Source organism: Talpa europaea, assembly GCF_964194135.1.
Source record: "Talpa europaea genome assembly, chromosome: 6".
NCBI classification, from domain to species: Eukaryota; Metazoa; Chordata; class Mammalia; order Eulipotyphla; family Talpidae; genus Talpa; species Talpa europaea.
In genome coordinates, this window is record NC_140072.1 from 41,493,090 (window position 1) to 41,513,971 (window position 20,882).

Below are 20,882 nucleotides of genomic sequence, written 5' to 3' on the forward strand. Positions count from 1 at the left end.
ACCAGTGTCCAAGACAGCGGCTCAGAGTACCACCAACCTCCCCCAGAGATGCATGCAGATTTCCCGGTCACTTATCAGCCTCACTCCACTCTGGGAGATGTGGAAGAGGGGAGGAAAGACAAAGACGTGCAGTTCCCTTGCCCTTACCCACCCTAATGAGATCTTAGCAGCCTGGTCAATCCTCTTAGAAGCTGGACCTACTGGCTTAGCATCCCTCCAATACACCAGAGATTAGAAAGTCAGATTCAACCAGAAAGGAAAATGATAGTGGGCTACATGATATGTAGAAAATATGAGGACATATGGAGGGTTGCGAGTGTTTCTTGACAGGCAAGTTTTGATTTTAAAGCCATTCAATTGGCACTGAAGTTGCCTCCACCACCCCAAGTGCTAGAGAATAGCTGTGGCCACACAGATGTTTTGAGGGGGGAGTCTAACTTTTGGGAAGTTGGTAAATCACTTGATCAATAATGGACAGTAAACAGATGCACAGATTCAATGCAATCTCTCTAAATTTTGCAGAAGGTGAGACACTGATCCTAAAATTCATATGAAAATGAAAGAAACAGAATAACTGACACAATCTTGTTAAAGAACAAAATTGATTTGAAAACTTACTACAAAGCTATCGTAGTCAAGACATTTGGTATTGGCATGGATAGAGGTGTGGATAATAGAATGGCTTGGAGAGTCTAGAAATAAATTCTTATATTAAGTGTGAGCATCAACAAGGATGACAAGACAATTTAATGGGGAAAGATTTGTCTTTTTTACAAATGGTGCTGGGACAACTGGACATAGAGATGCAAAAACAAGAAGTTGGATCTTTACCTCATATCACACATGAACATTAACTCAAAATGGATCCCACATCTAAATGTAAGAAGAAAACACAGGTGTAAATCTTTGTGAATTTGGTGTGAGCAGTGATATTAGATGTGATAGCAAAAGTACAATCACCAAAGAAAAAGGATAGATAAATCAGACTTCATTAAAATGTAAAAAAAATTGTGCCTCACTATTGAAGAAAGTGAAAAGATGATTCACATGATGGGAGGAGTATTTGCACCTGCTGGGATGGTTAGAATAAAAGAGATTGAAGATAACACAAAATATGGTATATCTATAATGAATATCACCAGGCCATAAGTGTTGATGAGCGTGTGGAGATATTGGAATCCTCATCTGTCACTAATGGGGATGTAAAACCTTGTTGCTGATTTAAAAAAGAATTTGTCATTGCTTCTCAGCCTTTTGGCTAAGATCAAAGCGTAAAAAAGAATTTGTCAGTTCTTCAAAAGCTTAGAGTTTTTATATGATCTAGACGTTCTGCTTCTGGGTATTATGAAAACACCGTCCAGGAGACACTTGAAAACCTAAGTTCACACAGGGCCTCCCTGATGGTGCAGGGGTTTAGGTCTCAGTGTTATCTATCAAGCTATCGCCAGCCACTGAGGCATGAGTTTGATTCCTGGCCAGGTTGCTAACCCACATGGCACAGCAGACCTCTCCTGACTCCCCCCGCTGCTCCCCTCAGCAGTGTAGTTCAGTCAATCTGCCTGTTCTGCTCCACACTCTGTCTCCGGTGAATCCTCTCAACAATCCCTGCCCCCGCACCTCTGGCCTACACCCCAGTTTTTGTATGCATAAATAAATAAACAAACATATATCTTTGAAAAAATAAATTCACACAAAAACTTGTATACAAATGTTCACAGCACAATTATTCATAGTAGCCAAAAAACAAAAAAAAGTGGAAACAACTCACATTTCAGGTGTTGAGTGTATTAACAAAATACGGTACATCTATAATGGAATATCACTGGGCCATAAAAAGGAGTGAAATACCGACATATGATACAACATCCATGAACCTTGAAAACAATGTGTGGGGCCTCCCCTGGTGGTGCAGCGGTTGAGCGCTGGGTTGCGAGGCTGCCCGCAGCCTCTGCAGCACCAGTTCTATCCCCGGCCACCGGCGAGGGTCCCACAAAAAGAAAAAAAAAAGAAAAAAAAAGAAAAAAAAAAGAAAAAAAAATAAGAAAACAATGTGTGTGCTCAGTTAAAGAAAGCAGACACAATTTCAAGTATTGTCTGATTTCAGCTGTGTGAATTGTCCAGAACAGACAAATTCATAGAGGTAGGAAGTGTTGAATGCTTTCCAGACCTGGTGGCTGGGGTGTTTGGGGAATGATTTTTTTTTTAAAAGATTTATTTTATTTATACAAGATCCGGGGTACAGTCCAGATACATGAGAGGGTGAAAGGATTCACCAGAGACAGAGCGGGGAACAGAACAGGCAGACTGATGAAATACACTACTGAGGGGAGCAGCGGGTGCGACAGGAGAGGTCTGCTCACCTTGTGGTTTGCTCTGTGGCTGGCGGGGAACGAGCTGGCACTGCAGAGGCTGCGGACAGCTTCATAGCACTGCGCTCAACCACCTGTACCACCAGGGAGGCCCTGGGGAATAATTTTCTTTTTTGGGGGTGAGTAGGGACAGTTTTAGAATTGGATTGTGGTAATGGTTGTACACCTTGCATATATACTTAAAACTATCGAACTGTTCACTTTAAATTAAAGGGGAGAGGGCCTCCCCGGTGGCGCAGCGGTTGAGCGCTGGGTTGTGAAGCTGCCCGCAGCCTCTGCAGCACTGGTTTGATCCCCGGCTGCTCCCCGGCCACCGGAGGCGGGTCCCACATGGTGCGCAGACCTCTCCTGCCGCCCGCTGCTCCCCTCAGCAGTGTACTTCAGTCCTTCTGCCTGCTCTGCTCCCCGCTCTGGCTCTGGTGAATTCTCTCACCCTCCCGCGCTTCTGACTGTACCAGTGCTTGTATAAATAAATAAATAAAATCTTTAAAAAAAATAAATTAAAGGGGAGGACTGTATGCTATGTGAATTATTTCTCAAGCAAAAAAGTGCATTGATGTCTGGTCTGCACACCTGGGCTCCTGGTTGGTTTAATGGTGGTGGTCCTTGTGTCTCTGTCAGGGGCCACCCTAGAGTCTCAGGTTGGTCATGGTGGGAAATCTGTTCTTCCTTTTCCTGAATTGAGCCCTTCTGAGCATCTTCCCCTGCACCCAAATTCTGCTGTCTCATGAGGGAGGTACCAGGGTGCACAAACCTGTGTAACTTTTAAGTGTGCACATGGGAGTCTCCTGACTTGGTTTTAATGGTGCTGTGTTCTTTTTTGTTAACACTGCTTCTCTTTCCCCCTGTCTTTCCCCACTGCAGGTTCGGTTCCGTGGCTCCAGACGGGCAGTACCATTCCCTGATTAAGAACAAGAGTGCAAGATTCAATGCGATGCTGGCGTCACTGACCCCTACGAGATTAGCTGTGACTTTCCAAGCTCTGGGTGCCATGAAGGTATGTGACTATGTCTGTTTTTAATTTATCTCACTGTTTATTCTCTGTGTGTTCCAGGGGCTGGGTAACAATTTCAGGAGCTGCGCTTCTCGAGTCATGATTGGTGTAGTGGGGCCAGGATTATTGGTTAGATGCTAGGGAGTGTCGGTTGGCCATTCACAGAGAACATTTCTGCCGCCTTCATAACACGGGATCCCGTTCATCTGCATGCCAGATGTGTGCTGCTGATTATGGTGGGTGGAACATAGGCAGTGTGGCAGTGAACCACAAAAAGATGACCCCGGGAGAATAGGTCGTTCAGAACAAACACATCTGCTGGAAGAGCAACTAAGAGCTGACTCATGTGGGTGAAGGCCTCATGGCTTGGCTGAGTTATTGGGGAGCATTGATGCTCACATGGCTGTTTGGGCTGTGACATTTAGCATCACGGTTTTGAGTCCAACTGTGGGTTGGGTCAGACTTCCAGAAGCCTTCTCTGCCTCCCCTTCCCCTAATCCTCCCATAGATTGGTTTGGAAAGTGCAGCCAGGGGAGACAAATTCTGGAAGGCCCTCCTTCTTAGGGCTCAGCTCTCTCATTCTCTGGAACTTCTCTGTCTCTTTGGATGAGGGCAAAGCCTATTTTAAACTCCATTGAGCTTGGTGAAGCTGGAAAAAAAAATTAAGATACCTGTGGATATACACTTGTGACTTGAATCCTGTTTTCCCATCAAGAAGGAATAAATTTCATTCACCTGACTTTAGGCCAGACACCAGTTCGTTGTTTGAATATTAGGGGACTCTTTATTTACTCACTTTCCTGGGGTCTGTCTTGCTTTGCAGAAAGGCTGCCGGACACAAGCAGTGACCCCTGGAGCATGCAGCTGTGGCACTGTAGTAGCCCACACTCAATGCTGAGCCACTGGCCTTATGCCCACCCATGGGTGCTGCTTCTGCACTTGTTTTTTGGTGGCTCTTTGAAGGAGGCGAGGTGGGTTGTCAATTCTGAATCCTACATCAGGAGTGGCTCAGCTGCTTCCCTTCTGTGAGTTGTTGGATGAATGAGGCCCCAGGGGAGTCTCGTGATGAAGGTACAGGGTGCGGCCCAGATGCTAGCACAGTGTCACAGTGCTGCAGAGAGTGACTTCTTCAAGTCTACACTAGAAACCATTTCAGATGATTCAGGACTCCAGGAAGAGGCAAAATGAGAGGAGCCAGATGAACTGAAAATTTCATGGCAGAGAAGATGGGGTGAACATATGAGTGGGGTTATCTGAAGTGGTGGGTACAGTATCTGCACAGTGGCCCCACGGATGGCAGCGGGGCAGATATAAAACTGCTGGCCAGTGGCTTCGCAGGTGGAGCAAAGACCCTGTGCTGTTATGTACTGGGATAGGTGATGGTGTACAGGGAGGTCCACCTGTTACCTGTTCTCCAGCAGCCCCCTTAGCTCACCGAGGCTGGTGGTGGGCTCTGAGGTGCCGGCCTAGGGCAGTGCAGATGGGGCAGTGTGAGAGGGGGCTTCCAGCAGAGATTTTAAAATCACCAGATCAATATTGGCCATTCTCACAGGTCTGAGGTGGTATTTATGTGGTCACTAATATGTAGAATATAAAGTAACTAAATTAATAGTCAGATAAAGACAAGCTGAGAAACTAACCCTTGATAGCTGACCACAGCACTGAAGCACCAAGGCGGGGGGTGGGGGGGAGCGGTGAGTAAGAACAGAGAGGGAAGGAAGCACAATGGTTTGTGGTGGAATATTGGAGAGCTGGTGGTGGATACACTGTAGTGGTCACACCTGATGTTGATACCCCAAAATTACCTCAGTTAAAAATAAATGAATTAATTTAAAAAATACAGTTAAACATTAAAAAAAAAACAAACCATCAGATTAGAAGCAGTGCGAGAGGAAACAAAATGGGTGATTTTTAAAAGGTACCCATTCTTCATTTTATTGAACATTATGGAGGGGCCAGCATCCTGCTGACTCTGGAGAGTCTTGGGGGACCACAATTGGATCAGTTCCTTGTCAGGTATCTGGTGCACATAATTTTGTTGCTGACAGTATGGATTGTGGCCTCTGAAGTTAGAAAACCCTGGGCTGGAATCTCAGTCTGGATATGACCAGCAGTGGGGCCATTGCCAAATCAGTAGCCCCTCTACCCAGTTTATGGGTGGATGGGCCTTATGATTTGGGTGAGGCATGAGTGAGGGTGTGGGTGCAGCCTGCACAGATCAGGTGCTCAGTATCTCAAAGCTGTTACTGATGTGATGGCTACTGGTGCTGTTGCTGGGAGTGTGGGGGCTGGCTGTAGGAAAGCAGTAAGTGGGCTTTTCCATGCAACAAGCGCCTGGGCTTTGGTCTCCAGGTAACAGGGAATCTGAAACTTTTGGTGGAGGTGTTTTGTGTTCTGAATTGGCGCCCGCCCTGGCAGGAGTCAGACTGCCAGGTGACAGGGAGACTCGGCTTGCCCTGGGCAACACCGATGTGGCTGACCCTGGTGGACAGCGACCCGGGCCAGTGTGATCTCATCGAGAGCTTGTCGCTCAGGCGAGGATGATCTCAGCAGCTCCCCTTGGCAGCTCCTCCTCTCTTACAGCTCAAACACATGACAGATGTTTTCTCGGCTGAAACATAAGACGGCCCTGCTTGTTCTGCTCTTGCTGATGAGTGGAAAAACGGATCCCTTTCTCCTCCGTGCATTCCTTATGTATTAGGAAACTGTCACCACGGCTCCCCACAGTGACATTCGCTCAAGGCTGAGCATGCCCGGTCCTTTTAAACTTTGCCCAGATGTCTTATTTTTCATGGTTATCTCTCATTTTCATAATGTTTCTCAGTACTTTCAGATTTTCTCTTAAAGCCTTGCCATATTAGCCGTCCTCTAACTTGTGTCCAGAATGCCATGCCAAATTAAATGATTAGCAGGAACAAAAGGAAAAGGAAACGGAGATGTTTGGCGGGGCTGGGAGTTGGGGGTCTGAGTGGGGGCAGCCTAAATGGGGAGGCTGGGAAGCCTTTTCAGAAGGAGGAAGGAAGGTGGGGAGAGTCACTGTGAGTTTGGAGGGTGAAAGTAGAGGGACTGTGAAATGTAAGTGGTCTAGCCCATTGTTTCAGGTTAATTTTGTATGGAAGTAAGTATTTTTGCAAAAGATAAGCAGGTCCCCACTATCCAAGAGTCTCCCTAACCTTTTAAAGCAGCTGCTAAATAGGTTTGTCTCACCTCCAGGGGTTCAGCAGCTGGGGGATTGCGGGTGGGTGGGAGAATCTGCATTTCTAATAAGTTCCCAGGTGGTGCCCACATTACTGGTGGAGGGCTACGCTAGGAGAAGCCCTGCTCAGAACAGGTGGGTGCAGTGCTGAGTGCCCAGCACAATCCCAGTCCCCTTGTCGCCCTCCATGGCCTCCCAGTGCTCCCAGGATCAAATGTTCCTTTCTGTGTCTGGCACCCCACCCCCCTTTCATTTTGTCCTGCTCACCTCATTTCCATGCTCTCCTGGCCATGGCCTTGCTTTTCCTTCTGGTGTGGGCTTTTCCTTTCCTGCTGTGCCGCCTAGCCAGCCTTGCCCACCTTTTGCATGGGTCCTTTTCATGTACACTTCAGAGCTCAGGCAAGTGTCCCTTCTTGAGAAAGACCACACCATGTCTGGGGTCCCCATCATCTGTTCCCAAGGCACTGCATACCCCCATCCCCTTCCAGCGTTTATTACGTTGATAATTAACTAATGGTATGAGATGCAGCTTCTGTCTTCCCTGCTAGCCACGCAGGCAGGGCCTCTGCTGACCTTTCTACTGCTGTGTGTTCAAGGTCTGAGGAATGAATTAGAATTTGCATGGAAAGCCCCGCCATGGTTGTTACTAGGGATAAGTGCTCGATGTGTGTTTGTTCTGCTCACACACCCACCCTCAGCTCATTTCCTGTTGACTGGGAGATGTCTGTGAGTTGCTCCCTCGTCCTGAGTCTGCGAGGCCCCTTCCCCCCCGCTCCCCCCTCTTCAGGTCGGCCTTATGTGCAAGTGCTGGCTCGCGCCACTGCAAGGAAGCTCTGTGGTCGAGCGCTGCAGTTGGGAAGGAGGCCCCATGGTCAGGAAGTTGTGGGGTGGGTGTGCATTACTGGGGGCACCAGTGACGTTCAAGGGCCTTCCTGCGGGGTCTGGAGGTTGAGGATAAGTCAGGACTCCTGAACTGTCTCTACAGGAGTGTGGGAGGGAGAAACCCACTGCCAGAACGGGACCCGGGTGTTGGGCCATTCCGGGCCCCCCAGAAGGCTGTGAAAGCCCCGCTCCTGTGGAGACAGCTATTACTGCACTCATTTCTTTGAGTGAAGAGAATGGGCGACCTTGTTTGTCTCACCCGCTTTTGGTGAATCTGCTGTGTGCCTGATTAGGTCACTGAGGGGAGGAATACTGCAGAGCACATCCTGGGGGGAGGGACAGTCATGTGACTCTCCCTGATGGCAGGGTGGGGCCACTGCTCCCAACTCTGGGTAAGGAGAAAACCTGGTGGTGTCCCCCCAAGCCCCTTAGAGATAGATTCAGAGTCTATGCTAAATCTAAGGGTGTGACATGAGGTGCAGTAGGCCTGGGTCCTAATTTCAATTTATCTGAACTTTATTTTTCTTCCCCCAAAAAGAGGCAAAAAAGTTGCCACCTTCTGGGAGCATTGTAAAAATTCAACGAATTACTGAGTTTCTTTACCTCCCCTCCCCCACTGCCACTACTGCTATTATTACTATCACAAACCATGTATTAGCTCATTTCTCCTCGTAACAACTCTGAGAGGACTCCCTTGGTATACCCATGTGCATCTGTTGATTCTGATGGACCTTTATAAGGACATAAATGGCCCCATTTGTGGAAGGTTGGTCACAGCATACTGTATACTTAAGATTGCTGTGTAGATGTTAAGATATAATAGAATTAACTGGAAATAGGGGCAGCTCAGTATGGTCAGTGAATACTTAGAAGCTGGAGGTGCTTGGGCACATGCTTGGGCTGCTGAATTAGCTGAGTTACAACTTGAGGTTTTGAAGGCCATGAGCTGGCCAGCGTGTCCTTGGGTGAGGAAGAATGGCACCACAGGGATCAATCAGGACTGTAGCTGGGGGATCCTGGTCCTCTTCCTCATCTCAGCCTAGCTCCCTGCACTGAGCCAGACACAGGGAAGAAGCCCCATGTGAGTTTGTTCAGTTGAGATGGGATTGGCATGCATGGAAGCAGTTGGAATGTGGTGCCTACTCTACACCCAGCAGGGAGGCCATTAAGAGTATGGACTTTGGAACCAGCCTCTGATTTTGCATCCTGCCTCTTTGCAACACCTTGGCCAATTGCTGAACCTCTGCATGCATCTAAAATCATTATTTATTTATTTATTTATTTTAATGGTGATTATGTGTGTGATTCTTTTTAATTATTTAATTCTTTTATACAGAGAAATCACTTGGATTGATCTATGTACAGGTTTTTTTTGTTTGTTTTCATTTTCACTGGCCAAATATATTTCACAAAATAGTCAACATTTACTTGGATGGATCAACATTGTAAATCTGTCATGACAAAATTTTTAAGACTAGGATCTCATTTTAACAGAAACATTTTACAATAAAAGATTAAACAGTCTTTTTTCCATCATATGAATATATCGGTCAAATAATGCAATACGGTCAAATTTCAAACATCATTGTTTCTCTTCAAACCCATTATTTGCAGGTTTTATAAACCAAGGCAAATAAAATTCACTTCCCTTCAAACTTTCTACAACTTACTACATACCCTCAATTTTAGCTTTTTCTTCAGCTAAAATTATTAACAACACTCTCTTTAAGGCCTGCATGAGTTAATACCTGTGAGGGACTTACACCAGTACCTGCATATACTGAATTACCAATATCCAAGGCTCTTATTATTAGAAGGGACATGGAAGCTTATATAACCAAGTTCAGGTATACTGATGAGTAGAATGATGTCTGAGACCGTGAAGGTAACAAATAGGGTACAGAGTACACGTTTACCTCTCAGTTGTGGTGGCTGCTTAGAGTCAAGGGTGGAAAATTATGAGGCCAAGTTTGGACATGGCTGAAAGTGGCTGTGGTTATGGTTAGACACAGGTGTGGGATAGAGAGAGGTGGGGTGCATGCCATTTGACCTTCTTCCTGGGGTTCAGTGAAGGACGTTGGTCTTGAGAGAAGAGAGATGGACTGACCATCTGAGTCATAAAGGTTGCAGGATGTAGGCAGTGGTCAGCTTTTTCCTGTCTGCTGGGGCTGAAGGGAGAGCAAAGGGAAGAAATTGGTTTTAGGTGGGACGCTGGGAACCTGTGATAGACACATAACATGACCTTTTCTGACAGTGAGCCTTGTTGGACATGAATAGAGAGTCTGTGGAAGGTGGTAAGAGACCATTTCTTCAAGAGAGTCTCCCCCCTAATAATGGGGCCTTGAGGGATATTGTATCCTTGAATGACCTTCAAGACCGTCTGACTGTAAAGGTTCATGGGGGGTTAGAAAACCAGGAAGAGGAGATAGGGGAATCTTCGTCTCCTTTGAGCACTCCTGGACCTTTAACCATGAGGGATGTGGTGCTGCGAGGCTTGGACCAGTCCTGCTTTGGGTGAACACACAGCAGAGCAGACTGTATGTTCCTGTTGTTTTGTTTAGGGGTTTTCCCTTCACTTAGGCTCTGACACACCCCAGTATGCCCCTGATGTCCATATTCTTACCATATTCTGGCCCCTGCACTTCACTCTGCAGTGCCATGCCTCTGCCTGAGTGACTTGCTGGGGCTGTGGCTGGACAGGTGGCATCAGGGTGACATTCTACTTGCCCTGGTGACCAGATGCTATGACACTTTCCTCTGAGTTGAAGCTCACTTAGATTCCTTAGATTCCTAACCTCAATTTTTGTGGTTACTACTAAAAAACTTATCAGATTCTTGCTTATTTAATTCTTGGTAGGAGGCAAGAATTCTATCTTCTGGAATCATTTTGTGTTCATGTCTTCTTGTCACTTTAAATAAATCACATTTTTTGATCATTACTAACTGAACATTTAGTGGAAAGAGGTCTGTCTCTTTAGTCTTAGTGCAGGGCCTAGCAGAACACTGAATATCCTGGAAGTCTCTTTCTTTTTTCCTTTCCTACTTCCTTCAACCCATCTCTCCAGCCACCTGTCCTTTTATTTATCCCCCCATATACCCATCTGCTTACCTGTTCTATTCCTCCTTTCCTCCCTCCCTGCATCCACTCACCCCACCTATCCTACTGCAAAGATTCTGAACATAAGTGTGATCAGTTCATATATCATTTCACAGTTACGGAGAGCTATGGAATGTTGTAGAGAAAAAGTCACCCACCAGATGGACACATTTGTGACACTGCCAGTCATCTTTTCTCATGGAGGGTGATGTTGGACAGTTAAAAATGGCATTTCATTCTGTGTTTGTGTTTTTAGATGTATTATGTGTCCTTTGAGGATACAGGTTCACACTGCTCCTCTTGTTCTATTCAGCTTGTAGTTATTCTTAGTACATACACACCATGCACACACAGACATGCATGCAGAGTAGCAGGACTTGCTCAGTTCTGGGGAAGTCCTGTGGGATGAAGGATTTGGTCTGGTTGGTCCTCAGAGGGGCCATCTGTGATATTTATGTTTCCAGTTTCCTGGTACAGAAACTCCCTGAGGTTGACCACCAGAGGGTGACAAATACCAATAATGACATGCAGATTATTTTTCCTTTATATTTTCTTACTTTTATGTGTAAAAAGTGATTGGAATTTTGTTGTTCTCATCAGTTTAGCTTCTTATCAGTAATGAATGTTGATTTTTACAAAGTGATAAATAGTATGAGAATGGAGGTCCATCTGACTGAGTAATTGCCTGGCTGCAGACCAAGGCTGTAAATAGGATGCAGAATAATCTTGATGATCCTTCAGGATAGAATTTTTTTTTTCATCGAGGTAAATTGGTTTACAACATTGTTGTAATGCAGAGGGATGGGATCACACTTCCTCAGATGTATGCTCCCACACCACACCCATCACCAAGGCACCCATAGTCCTCCACCATAGTTCAGTGGGCCCCTACACATTTTGCTCTCTCCCCTCCACCTCCTTCTCTGGTAATCTTAATTATACAGGGGCCTCCCCTGTGGCGCAGCGGTTGAGCGCTGGGTTGCGAAGCTGCTGGCAGCCTTTGCGGTGCTGGTTCGATCCCCGGCTGCTCCCCGGCCACCGGAGGAGGGTCCCACATGGCGCGCAGACCTCTCCTGCCGCCTGCTGCTCCCCTCAGCAGTGTACTTCGGTGCTTCTGCCTGCTCTGCTCCCCGCTCTGGCTCTGGTGAATTCTCTCACCCTCCCGCGCTTCTGACTGTACCCAGTGCTTGTATAAACAAACAAACAAACAAATAAATAAATTAAAAAAAAAACATGCCTCTATAAAAAAAATAATTAAAAAATAATTAATCTTAATTTATACAGCATGTAATTTGACTCATAATTGTCTTAAAAATAAGTTTTCAGTATTTTGGGTAGGTGCGAAAATTGTTATTTTTTGTGGATTTTCCATGGCAGTTATTTACATCTTTAACAACTGAAATGTAAATATTTATTTTTTAAAATATATACTGTTGCCTTTCTCTACAAAGAATCATAGATGAATGGTAGATGTCATGTATATTTGAGATGGATATTTGAAAGACTTGACAGTTTGAATTAACCTTAATTCCATGAAGTTGGGTTGAATGCCTTCCTTGGACCGGACACTGGGCAGGGAGCAAAGATACCCTGGGGTGGGTGTGCACTTTGCTGGGCCTGGAAGGTGTTCAGGTAACTGAGCTACACTATAAGAGGCTTCTCTCTGAGGAGTCCTTCAGGAATTATGCTAGGGGAGCGGGGATGGTGGTGGTATTGAGAATAACACTTCATTGTGAGAGTTATGTTGTGGCATGGCTGCTGTGTGGGAGGTAGTTGCCAGTATAGATGGTTTCCAAGCTGCTCTGAGCCTGAGTCATCCTTTGGGGGCTTGCTATCCCTGGTTCTAGCAGCCTGCTCTCTTAGGGGCAATAGCAGGGCTGCCCAGGCTGCAGTGGTGAGGAACCTCTTTTCTGCATGCAAGTCCTGTTGCTGGTCTCTGGTAAGCATTGTCTGTGCCACTGATGATTCCACATGGATGATTAGTGACTAGTTTGCTGTACTTAGGAAATTTTCACCTGAAACATGATATTCCATGTGGCACAGATACTTGTGCAGATCACTGTCCCTTTTCCTCCCTTCCCATTTCATCCCTCTGTTCCTTGTTCCTGAGGATGGGTCCATCCTCAGGAGAGAAACACAGTGGTAGCTCAAGCCACAGCCAGGTGGTAACTCAGGTGCGCTGCTTGTTTCCTGTTTGAGTACATGTTCTGATCATTTCACACATAATCATTCATCTAATTGGCACAGTATCCCTGTGAGGTTGACACTGTCAAGGTTCTCATGTTTCAGATGAGGAAACTGAGCTGTAGAAGGAAGTGACAGCCTGCCCAGAGTTCCCTAGGCCTTATTCTCTGTCAATCTGGCTGAGAGTCAGCCCTTACCCTCATGGGGATGGCTTTCATAATCATCAAGTGAGCTTTTTTTGTGTGTGTTTGGAGTAGACCCTATGCCCTGGTGTTCCCGCTCCAATTTGGCAATCAGTTGTCCTTGCTTTGGTTAACCAAACTGAACCAAAGATTTAAAAAATGTGTTGTCCACATTGAAAAACATGATGATATCACCCAAACTGGGATTAGGTAGATGCCAAATAGTTAGTGGCTGGGCCAGAATCCAGGCTTCCTTCCCCGCTGTGACTGGGCACCTGTTTTATTTTTTAGTGGCACAGCCAAGTTTGCCTGATAGCCTAGTGTCACCAAGGCCTTGAGAGTCTGCAAGTTGGAGCAAGAAGAGGGGAGGGGAGGGGAGCTGGGCTGATCTGGCTTTTACATTGAGTGTTCTTTCGTGGGGAAAAAGTTTATTTGTAATGAACATTTACTGAGGGTGTACAACTTTGAACTCAGCCCAATGGAATGGTTTTGAATATATTTGTCTACTATAGTGAAATTTAATAAGCTAAAGAAAGTTCACATGTTCTTAGATAAATTGTAAAATGTGAACTAGGCTATTGAAATGTATATCTGCAAAGCCGTTCTATGATCTAAGAAGAGAAACAAAATGATGGTTAGTGGAAATTTGTGTATTATAGCTCTCTTGATTTATCAATTCTAGACATTTTTACTTTTCTGCTATGAGAGATGAGTGATTAGTTCACACCAGAACCTCCCTTCAGTTTCTCCCCTGACAATTTTTTACTTATACATTTTAGTCCTCTCAAGGATTAGCATAGCACCTGTAAATATTCTTAAGTATTCATTTCCTATCCAAACAACTCTTATTTCTTGACTCCTTCCCTCTGCCCCCCACTCACTACCTCTGTTGGCTGTACCATTCACTTTTATATTATCAAGGCTGAGGCTTTTGCATTTTATTCTGTAACTATAATCTATCTTCTGGAATTTAGGTTATATTATTATGGCCAGAACTGTGAAATATTGTTCACCATAGAACCATGAAGTATGTGAGGATTGTATTTCCTCTTTATAGGTCCAGTGTCCTGATACCTTTATACTTTAAATAACAATATTTTCAGCATCAAGGTCAAATGGAGTCACTTTTCTTACACTATAAATTATTCAAAATCTTATCACACTTTTTTTTGCTATTTTTATTACTGTATTTTTGTAAGTTCTTTGGTTTCTTCAGTTGCTTTCTTTTTTTCTCCCTCTGAATAGAAATATATGTCTTTATCACATTACCACCATATAGTGTCTTATAGCTTCTTGCTTCTGTTACATGGAATTCATCCCAGTAGTCTCCTTGAAGGTCTTATGGAGCCCACAGATTTCATGTTATAATTTTTTTTTTTAATAGAGGCATGTTTTATTTATTTATTTATTTTTGTTTGTTTGTTTATACATGCACTGGGTACAGTCAGAAACGCGGGAGGGTGAGAGAATTCACCAGAGCAGAGCTGGGAGCAGAGCAGGCAGAAGGACCGAAGTACACTGCTGAGGGGAGCAGCGGGCGGCAGGAGAGGTCTGCGCGCCATGTGGGACCCTCCTCCGGTGGCCGGGGAGCAGCTGGGGATCGAACCGGCGCCGCAGAGGCCGCGGGCAGCTTAGCAACCCAGCGCTCAACCGCTGCACCACCGGGGAGGCCTCATGTTATAATTTTGACCTATTGTTTCTAAACCCGATGTACAGCCATCATTATGTAAATATTTTTCTTTTTGTGTATTTCTGGAAATAGTTCAGTTTTTTTTTTTTTAAATTGTATTCCCTATTGTTCTTTTGCTTGGTACTCAAGTAATTTCCCCTGGAAGGTATATGGATGGCCATATTTTGATTCTTCATATGTCTGAAATGGTCTGTATTTTGCTCCAACACAGGCATTAGTGAAGAATGTAATATTCATACTTAAAATACATATGGTACCATACCCCCAAGGAGAATAATACTCCCTCACTTCTCTGAGGATATGTGGACTGAATCTTTAAGAAAAATAAAGGCATGCATTCTCCATTTCTTATGGTTTGAATATATAGCCAGATCTTTGTTTTATAACTTTGGAACTTGCTCACATCAGGGTATTTTCAGTCCAGGCAGGCGTGTATATGGGCAGAGACTATTTTGTTTTTTATTTCCTGCAGATCTCACTTGCTCCCTGACTCACCCTTGCATATTGCTCATGGGTGAGCCTCATGGGTCTGACGACATTGTCAGTGTGACTGGAGTGCTATTCTGGGCGGATGACGCACAGGTCCGGGGATGGTCTCTCTATTTCTCTTTAGACTTCATGTAATAGGATTAAAGTTTCAGAAAGCAGCTCTGGCCCCAAACTTTGGAGGAGCTGGGTTAAAGGCAATTCTTTCTGGGTGAGGGAAATCGAGTATAGAGAAATTGATCTCATACTTCAGAAATATGGACCTGATTGCAGTTCCTCAGACAGGCTGCATCCAGCTCTGCACAGACTGTTTTACTGCCCAAGCCCCCCTCGCTGTCTTCCTCTTTCCTGTTTCCCCAGAAAACCTTCTTGCCTTATGGCTGCCTTTCCTCCATGGAGCAGTCATGACACCCTAATTACCCCCACCTCAGGTGTTAATTGTTGTCTGCTGCTCTTAACTATTCAAGGGCAGAGGCTCCACACAGCACCAGCACAGAGAAGGCCCTAGCACATAGCGTGAACTGAGTTTGGTTGGCCCTGTGGACTCCCCAGGCCATCACAGTGTCTTTGTTCTAATGAAATGGAGGACAAGGGGAGTGCAGGTGCCACATGCTGACCGTCCACAGCAGGCCAGGCCTTTGGTGCTTTGCGTGCATTTTCTCACCCAGTGCTCACAGCAGCTCTACCGTGAATCCCATTTTACAGATGAGAAGTTAGAGACCCATGAAATTGGCAGGGGGAGGACAGCTCATGTGGGACAGTGTAGGTTTCTAGAAACTTTGATGTCTCTTTCTTTATTGAGGTCACATTAGTTTATAACACTTTATATGATTTAGGGGAATAGTTTCATGCCTCCTTAAATATATGTCATCACACCTCTCCCACCATCAAGCACCCATAGTTTTTTTACTCTAGGCCATTTGGTCCCTTCCCCACTTTGTTTCCATCCCACCCACTTTCCCCTATAGTAGCCTCAATTCTGAAACCGTATTTCTAAGGTTTGTTTTGGTTTGGTTTTGTCAGTTCCTTTATTTTTCCCCCTCTCTCTATATGAATGAAATCATCCAGTATTTATCTTTCTCCTTCTAATTTATTTCACTTAAGCTCCATCCAGGTTGAGCAAGTGGCAAAAGTTCATCTCTTTTTTATGGCTGAGTAGTATTCCACTGTGCATGTATATCACATCTTAATCAACTGCTCTGTCAGTGGGCATTTAGGTTGTTTCTGTAGCTTGGCTATTGTAAATAGTGCTGCAGTGAACAGAGGAGTGCATATGATCTCTTTAAATGAGTGATTTTGTATTCTTCTGGTAAGTACCTAGGAGTGTAATTGCTGGGTCATAGGGCAGATCTTTTAAAAATATTTTTGAGTAACTTCTATACTTTTTGTTTCCATGTCTCTTGCTTGGGTAACCTTAGAACCCTGAACCCACATGACCATGTGAAATTCTGGGCATTTAATTCTGCTTTAATTAATTTAATTTAAATTAATTTAATTCATGATTGTGGGGGTGGCCCTAGACTCTAACTTGAATTTGTTTCCTGGGATATCACAGGCCAGTTGGTCAGGGTGATGGGCATGAATACTAGAGCGGCCCTCTTGGGTTGTCTTACCTTTATTAACCTTCGTCTTATAGTGAGTAGACTTTTAAAAAATATTTGCATATCTCATTTCTTTGTCTAATTAGTGTTGGAAGAACAGTGTCCCAGTTTTCATGCTTGAATAAATAACTGTCGTGGGGAAAGCTCTAAGGGGCTGGTTCACTATGGCACTCCCTCTTCCTCTCTCGTCTTTGGCATCTCATCCAAGCTTTGTTTCAGTCAATGCTTCAAACTCTGTTTTTATTTTATTTTTATTTATTTATTTTTTAAAGATTTATTGTATTTATTTATACAAGCACTGGGTACAGCAGAAGCGCAGGAGGGTGAGAGAATTCACCAGAGCCAGAGCGGGGAACAGAACAGGCAGACTGACAAAATACACTGCTGAGGGGAGCAGCGGGTGCGGCAGGAGAGGTCTGTGCTGTGTGGGACCCTCGCCGGTGGCCGGGGATCGAACCAGCGCTGCAGAGGCTGTGGGCAGCTTCTCAGCCCAGCGCTCAACCACTCCGCCACCAGGGGAGGCCCCAAATTCTGTTTTTAAAAGAACAAATCTTGTCAACCAGATGATACCTCCTATCACCATGAAATATCTCCCACATTTAGAGGAGATCTTTGTTAGTGCTACCTACAACATGGTCCTGAGTATTAGATCACTAGACATGCTTAATATAAATGGCTATTGTATGTTTACATTCTATTTTAAAGTAAATGGAATTAAAAAAGGTTGGGGGAGGGGTTAAAGTATAACCCCTGATTTAACCCCATCTTTATGTGACCTTAAAAATCCTCTGATTTAAACAATGAAGTAAAAAAAAAATAAAAAATGAAAAAAAATCCTCTGATTTATTCACTACAGATGAACTAAAGGTACCACAGCATTGCAAGATTTGGAGGCTAGAACACGGATATAAGTTCCTGTCCTGAAGGGGTTTTCAGTTTGTTGGAAGAGCAGAGTATAGACCTGACAGATCCTATGGCAATGTGGGTGCCCTGGGAGCAGGCTGAGAGCCCCATGACCAGCCAAGGCCAACTTTTAAAATATTTTTTTTATTTTTTACATCATTGTTCATTTTGAAACAATATTTGCTTCCCCCCACCCCTCAGGTGTAGTCCCCATAGAATTTCCTTCCTCAATGTACCCGTGCACCATCACCTCAGTCCCCTGTGCTCCTTCCTCCCTCCCTCTTACCCCTCTCCCTCCGCCTCCCCTGCAGAATGTCTCTAATTTATTGTCTGTTTTTGCTTTGTTGTGTTTTGTATTGTTATTATTTTTTTACACTGATGTCTTATTTGTTTCCCCTATATTCCTATTATAAGTGAAACCATCCGATATTTTTCTTTTTCCTTCTGGCTTATTTTAATGAGCATAAATTCCTTCTAGTTCCATCCACGTTGCTGTGAATGGCCTGAGTTTATCTTTTTGATTGCTGAATAATATTCCATTATGTATATATACCACATCTTCTTGATCCAGTCATCCATTTTTGGGCATTTAGGTTGTTTCCAGGTTTTACCTATTGTAAATAGTGCCATCTTATTGATGCGCTGAAGTTAGAAGCCAGCCTGCTTGACTTGCTGGACAGGTGTGAAGAGGACACTGTGTTATGAGAAGCATACTTTTCATGATACTGGAGACTATAGTTCACTCAGTGCACTGAGTATTGTAGATTTCTGGGCTTTATTTCTAAATAGAGACCCATACAAATGTAGTCAGTCTGGGGTGCCGGGACAGTAAAGGAACCTGCTATGATGCCATGCTAGGAACTGTTGGGACATCTGGGGGTGCTTGGTTGGGAAAAAAAAAAGGTGAGGAAGAAGAGGGCTTGATGAGACCATAGAAGACCCAGTCTTGACTGGCCCATGTTTGTGGCTGTGCTAGGTGATGTAATGCCGTAGTTTGTCCCTGGGACAGTGGTAGGGAAATGGGAAGGTTGGGTTGGCCCAGACTTGGAAATTTACCAGTTTTGTTGTAGAAGGATAGAGTGGAGCGGTGAAATGACAGCTGCTGGAAAGGCATGAATCAGGAGAGCAGGAGATGAGGGTGATAAGGGCGCTGGTCAGAGGGAAAGTTTCCCTCCTTGACCCAGAGTATGATTAGGAATTTCTAATGAATAACATATATGACCTGTTTTCAGATCTCATTTCCCAACAAAGATAAGGCATCTGTATGAAAACTTTACGTCAAGAATGGCTGTCATACCTCATAAGCTGGATTTTACCCAACTGTGGCTTTAAGTGCAATCCATTAAAGCTGAGATCTCAAAACCTAGCGGGCCTAATGGTCATGTGCCTTAACTTGGAGATCAGTTATTTCCCCAAGGAGCCCTGGCTCCTTTTATCAAAAAATGATATTAGAAACCAAGATTTGGGTGCTAGGTGTTCTGTTACTACTGGAGTATTGTTGCTACTGGAGTATCTCAGTTGGTAGAGCAGGAAATATATGCTTGAATACTAACTAGTGTATATGCAGCTGTCTATGAATATGTATCATTTATATCTGTATTAAGCTAAACATGAGTTCATACTGATATTTCAACTCTAATCCATTACCACATAGATCATTCTAGACTTCTCCCCTTGTTTGTCTAAACCTCTTGCTCCAACACTGAGAAACTGAGCTCCAACCATCTGCCATCCATTTACTTAATTGTTCAATTCCAGTTTACATGTATAGTGGTTTCAGAATTGTTAACTCATACCCCCAGGGAAACAGCTTTCTTTCTAGAGTACAGTGCTGGTGTTCAGTTCATCTTGCTTTTAGTCTTATAGGCTACACTCAGCTCCAAAGTTACTTAGTAACTTAGTGTCCTCTACCCCCTTCAATGAGTTTGTTTCACTGTTTGTAATTTAGTGAGATTTTTTTTGGGTCACAATATGCATACCAACCTGGGATCCTCACAGATTTTAAATGACTTTAAAAAAAAGCCTATATTAAGTTTCACTTTTTGCACTGTAATGGTCTATAGATTTTGACATATTAGAAATGAATTTATGCTTGCCTTTTTTACTTAACACTATTTCTTGCAGATCTTTCCAAGTTAGTATATACAACTTCCTGAACCTTCTAAATAATGCATAGTAGCCCAGACTAGATCCAGACTTCTCCTGGTGGACTCTTGGATTGTCTCCATAGTTTTGCTTTTAGAGACAGAGATGCATCAAATGACCTTGTACCTTGTACTTGACTTTGAAGTCTTGGTGGAGAAATGTCTTGGGCCCCCACTGACAGTGAAAGGTTTTCACAGAATCCTGAAAAGCATGAGCTCAGCTTCTTTGTGGTTGACTGAAGGCCTGGGCCATGTTTAGGAGCACATCCAGTGGCAGGAAGGGGTGGAGGAGAGGGGATATGTGAGAAGTGGCAAGTCTTGCGGAGTCCTTAGAGATTGCTTCAAAGTGCTCAGATGAAAAGACTTAGGGGAGCCTAATGCTAAAGGTCAGCCCCACAGCCACATAAAAGTGGGTGCTTTATTTAATTGCCCATTTCCAAGTTGGTTGTTTATCAACAAAGACATCTTTTGACAAAAATATTCAGCAAGTTAAAGGAAAATTGTCTCTTGACTTCTCTCTCCTCCAATTCCTCTTTCATAAGATGAATCTTTCGGAAGCATCACAGAGGATGTCCCCTCCTTGTTCACACCATGCTGAAATCTGTGCATTGTCCTCAGGGTCATGTTCCCAATATTTAGCACTGTGCTCAAGACAGTCAATATTCCAGATCCAAGGAGCTCCAAGCATTTGGTCATTTCCAGCTCTGTGACCTCAGAATAGGCAGCATCTCCTATTCCTGAATCTCCATCTCCTGCTCCCGAAATGGGAATTGTAATGCTTCTTTTTCAGAGTTGTTGCTAGGGTTAGATGAACTGATGTTCCTGCAGCTGTTGGCATCATATTTGACTTGAAGAAAGAGCTCAGTAGATACCACCCAGAGCTGTGTTATTGCCCAGACTTCCTGATGGATCTAAATTTTTTACTGCTAAGATATTGCTGATGTTGAAATCCCCACATGATAGCTTCCCTTGTTCTGTGTATCTGTCTGAATCCTGCCAATCCCTGAGCCCCCAAAACCCTCTACAAAGGTCTCTTGCTCAACCACTCTCATGGCAAGATCACTATCCCCTGAACTCCTGGAGTCTGGCACTCTGCATGGTAGGTTGTGAAGCTTATTCTTAGTTTATGCTGCACTCTCTGAGCTCAGGGACCA

General features: G+C 44.3%; 1 protein-coding gene across 1 annotated transcript in view; it reads left to right on the forward strand.

Moving 5' to 3' along the window:
• The window catches only part of ACOXL (acyl-CoA oxidase like), a gene marked incomplete at both ends in the record, with an annotated part of 268,533 nt that overhangs the window by 26,463 nt on the left and 221,188 nt on the right, over window positions 1-20,882 (forward strand). Inside the window, one exon of the mRNA XM_084235198.1 lies at window positions 3,234-3,366. Within this exon, the coding sequence (XP_084091324.1) occupies window positions 3,234-3,366 (133 nt within the window). The remainder of the gene's footprint in view (window positions 1-3,233; window positions 3,367-20,882) is intronic.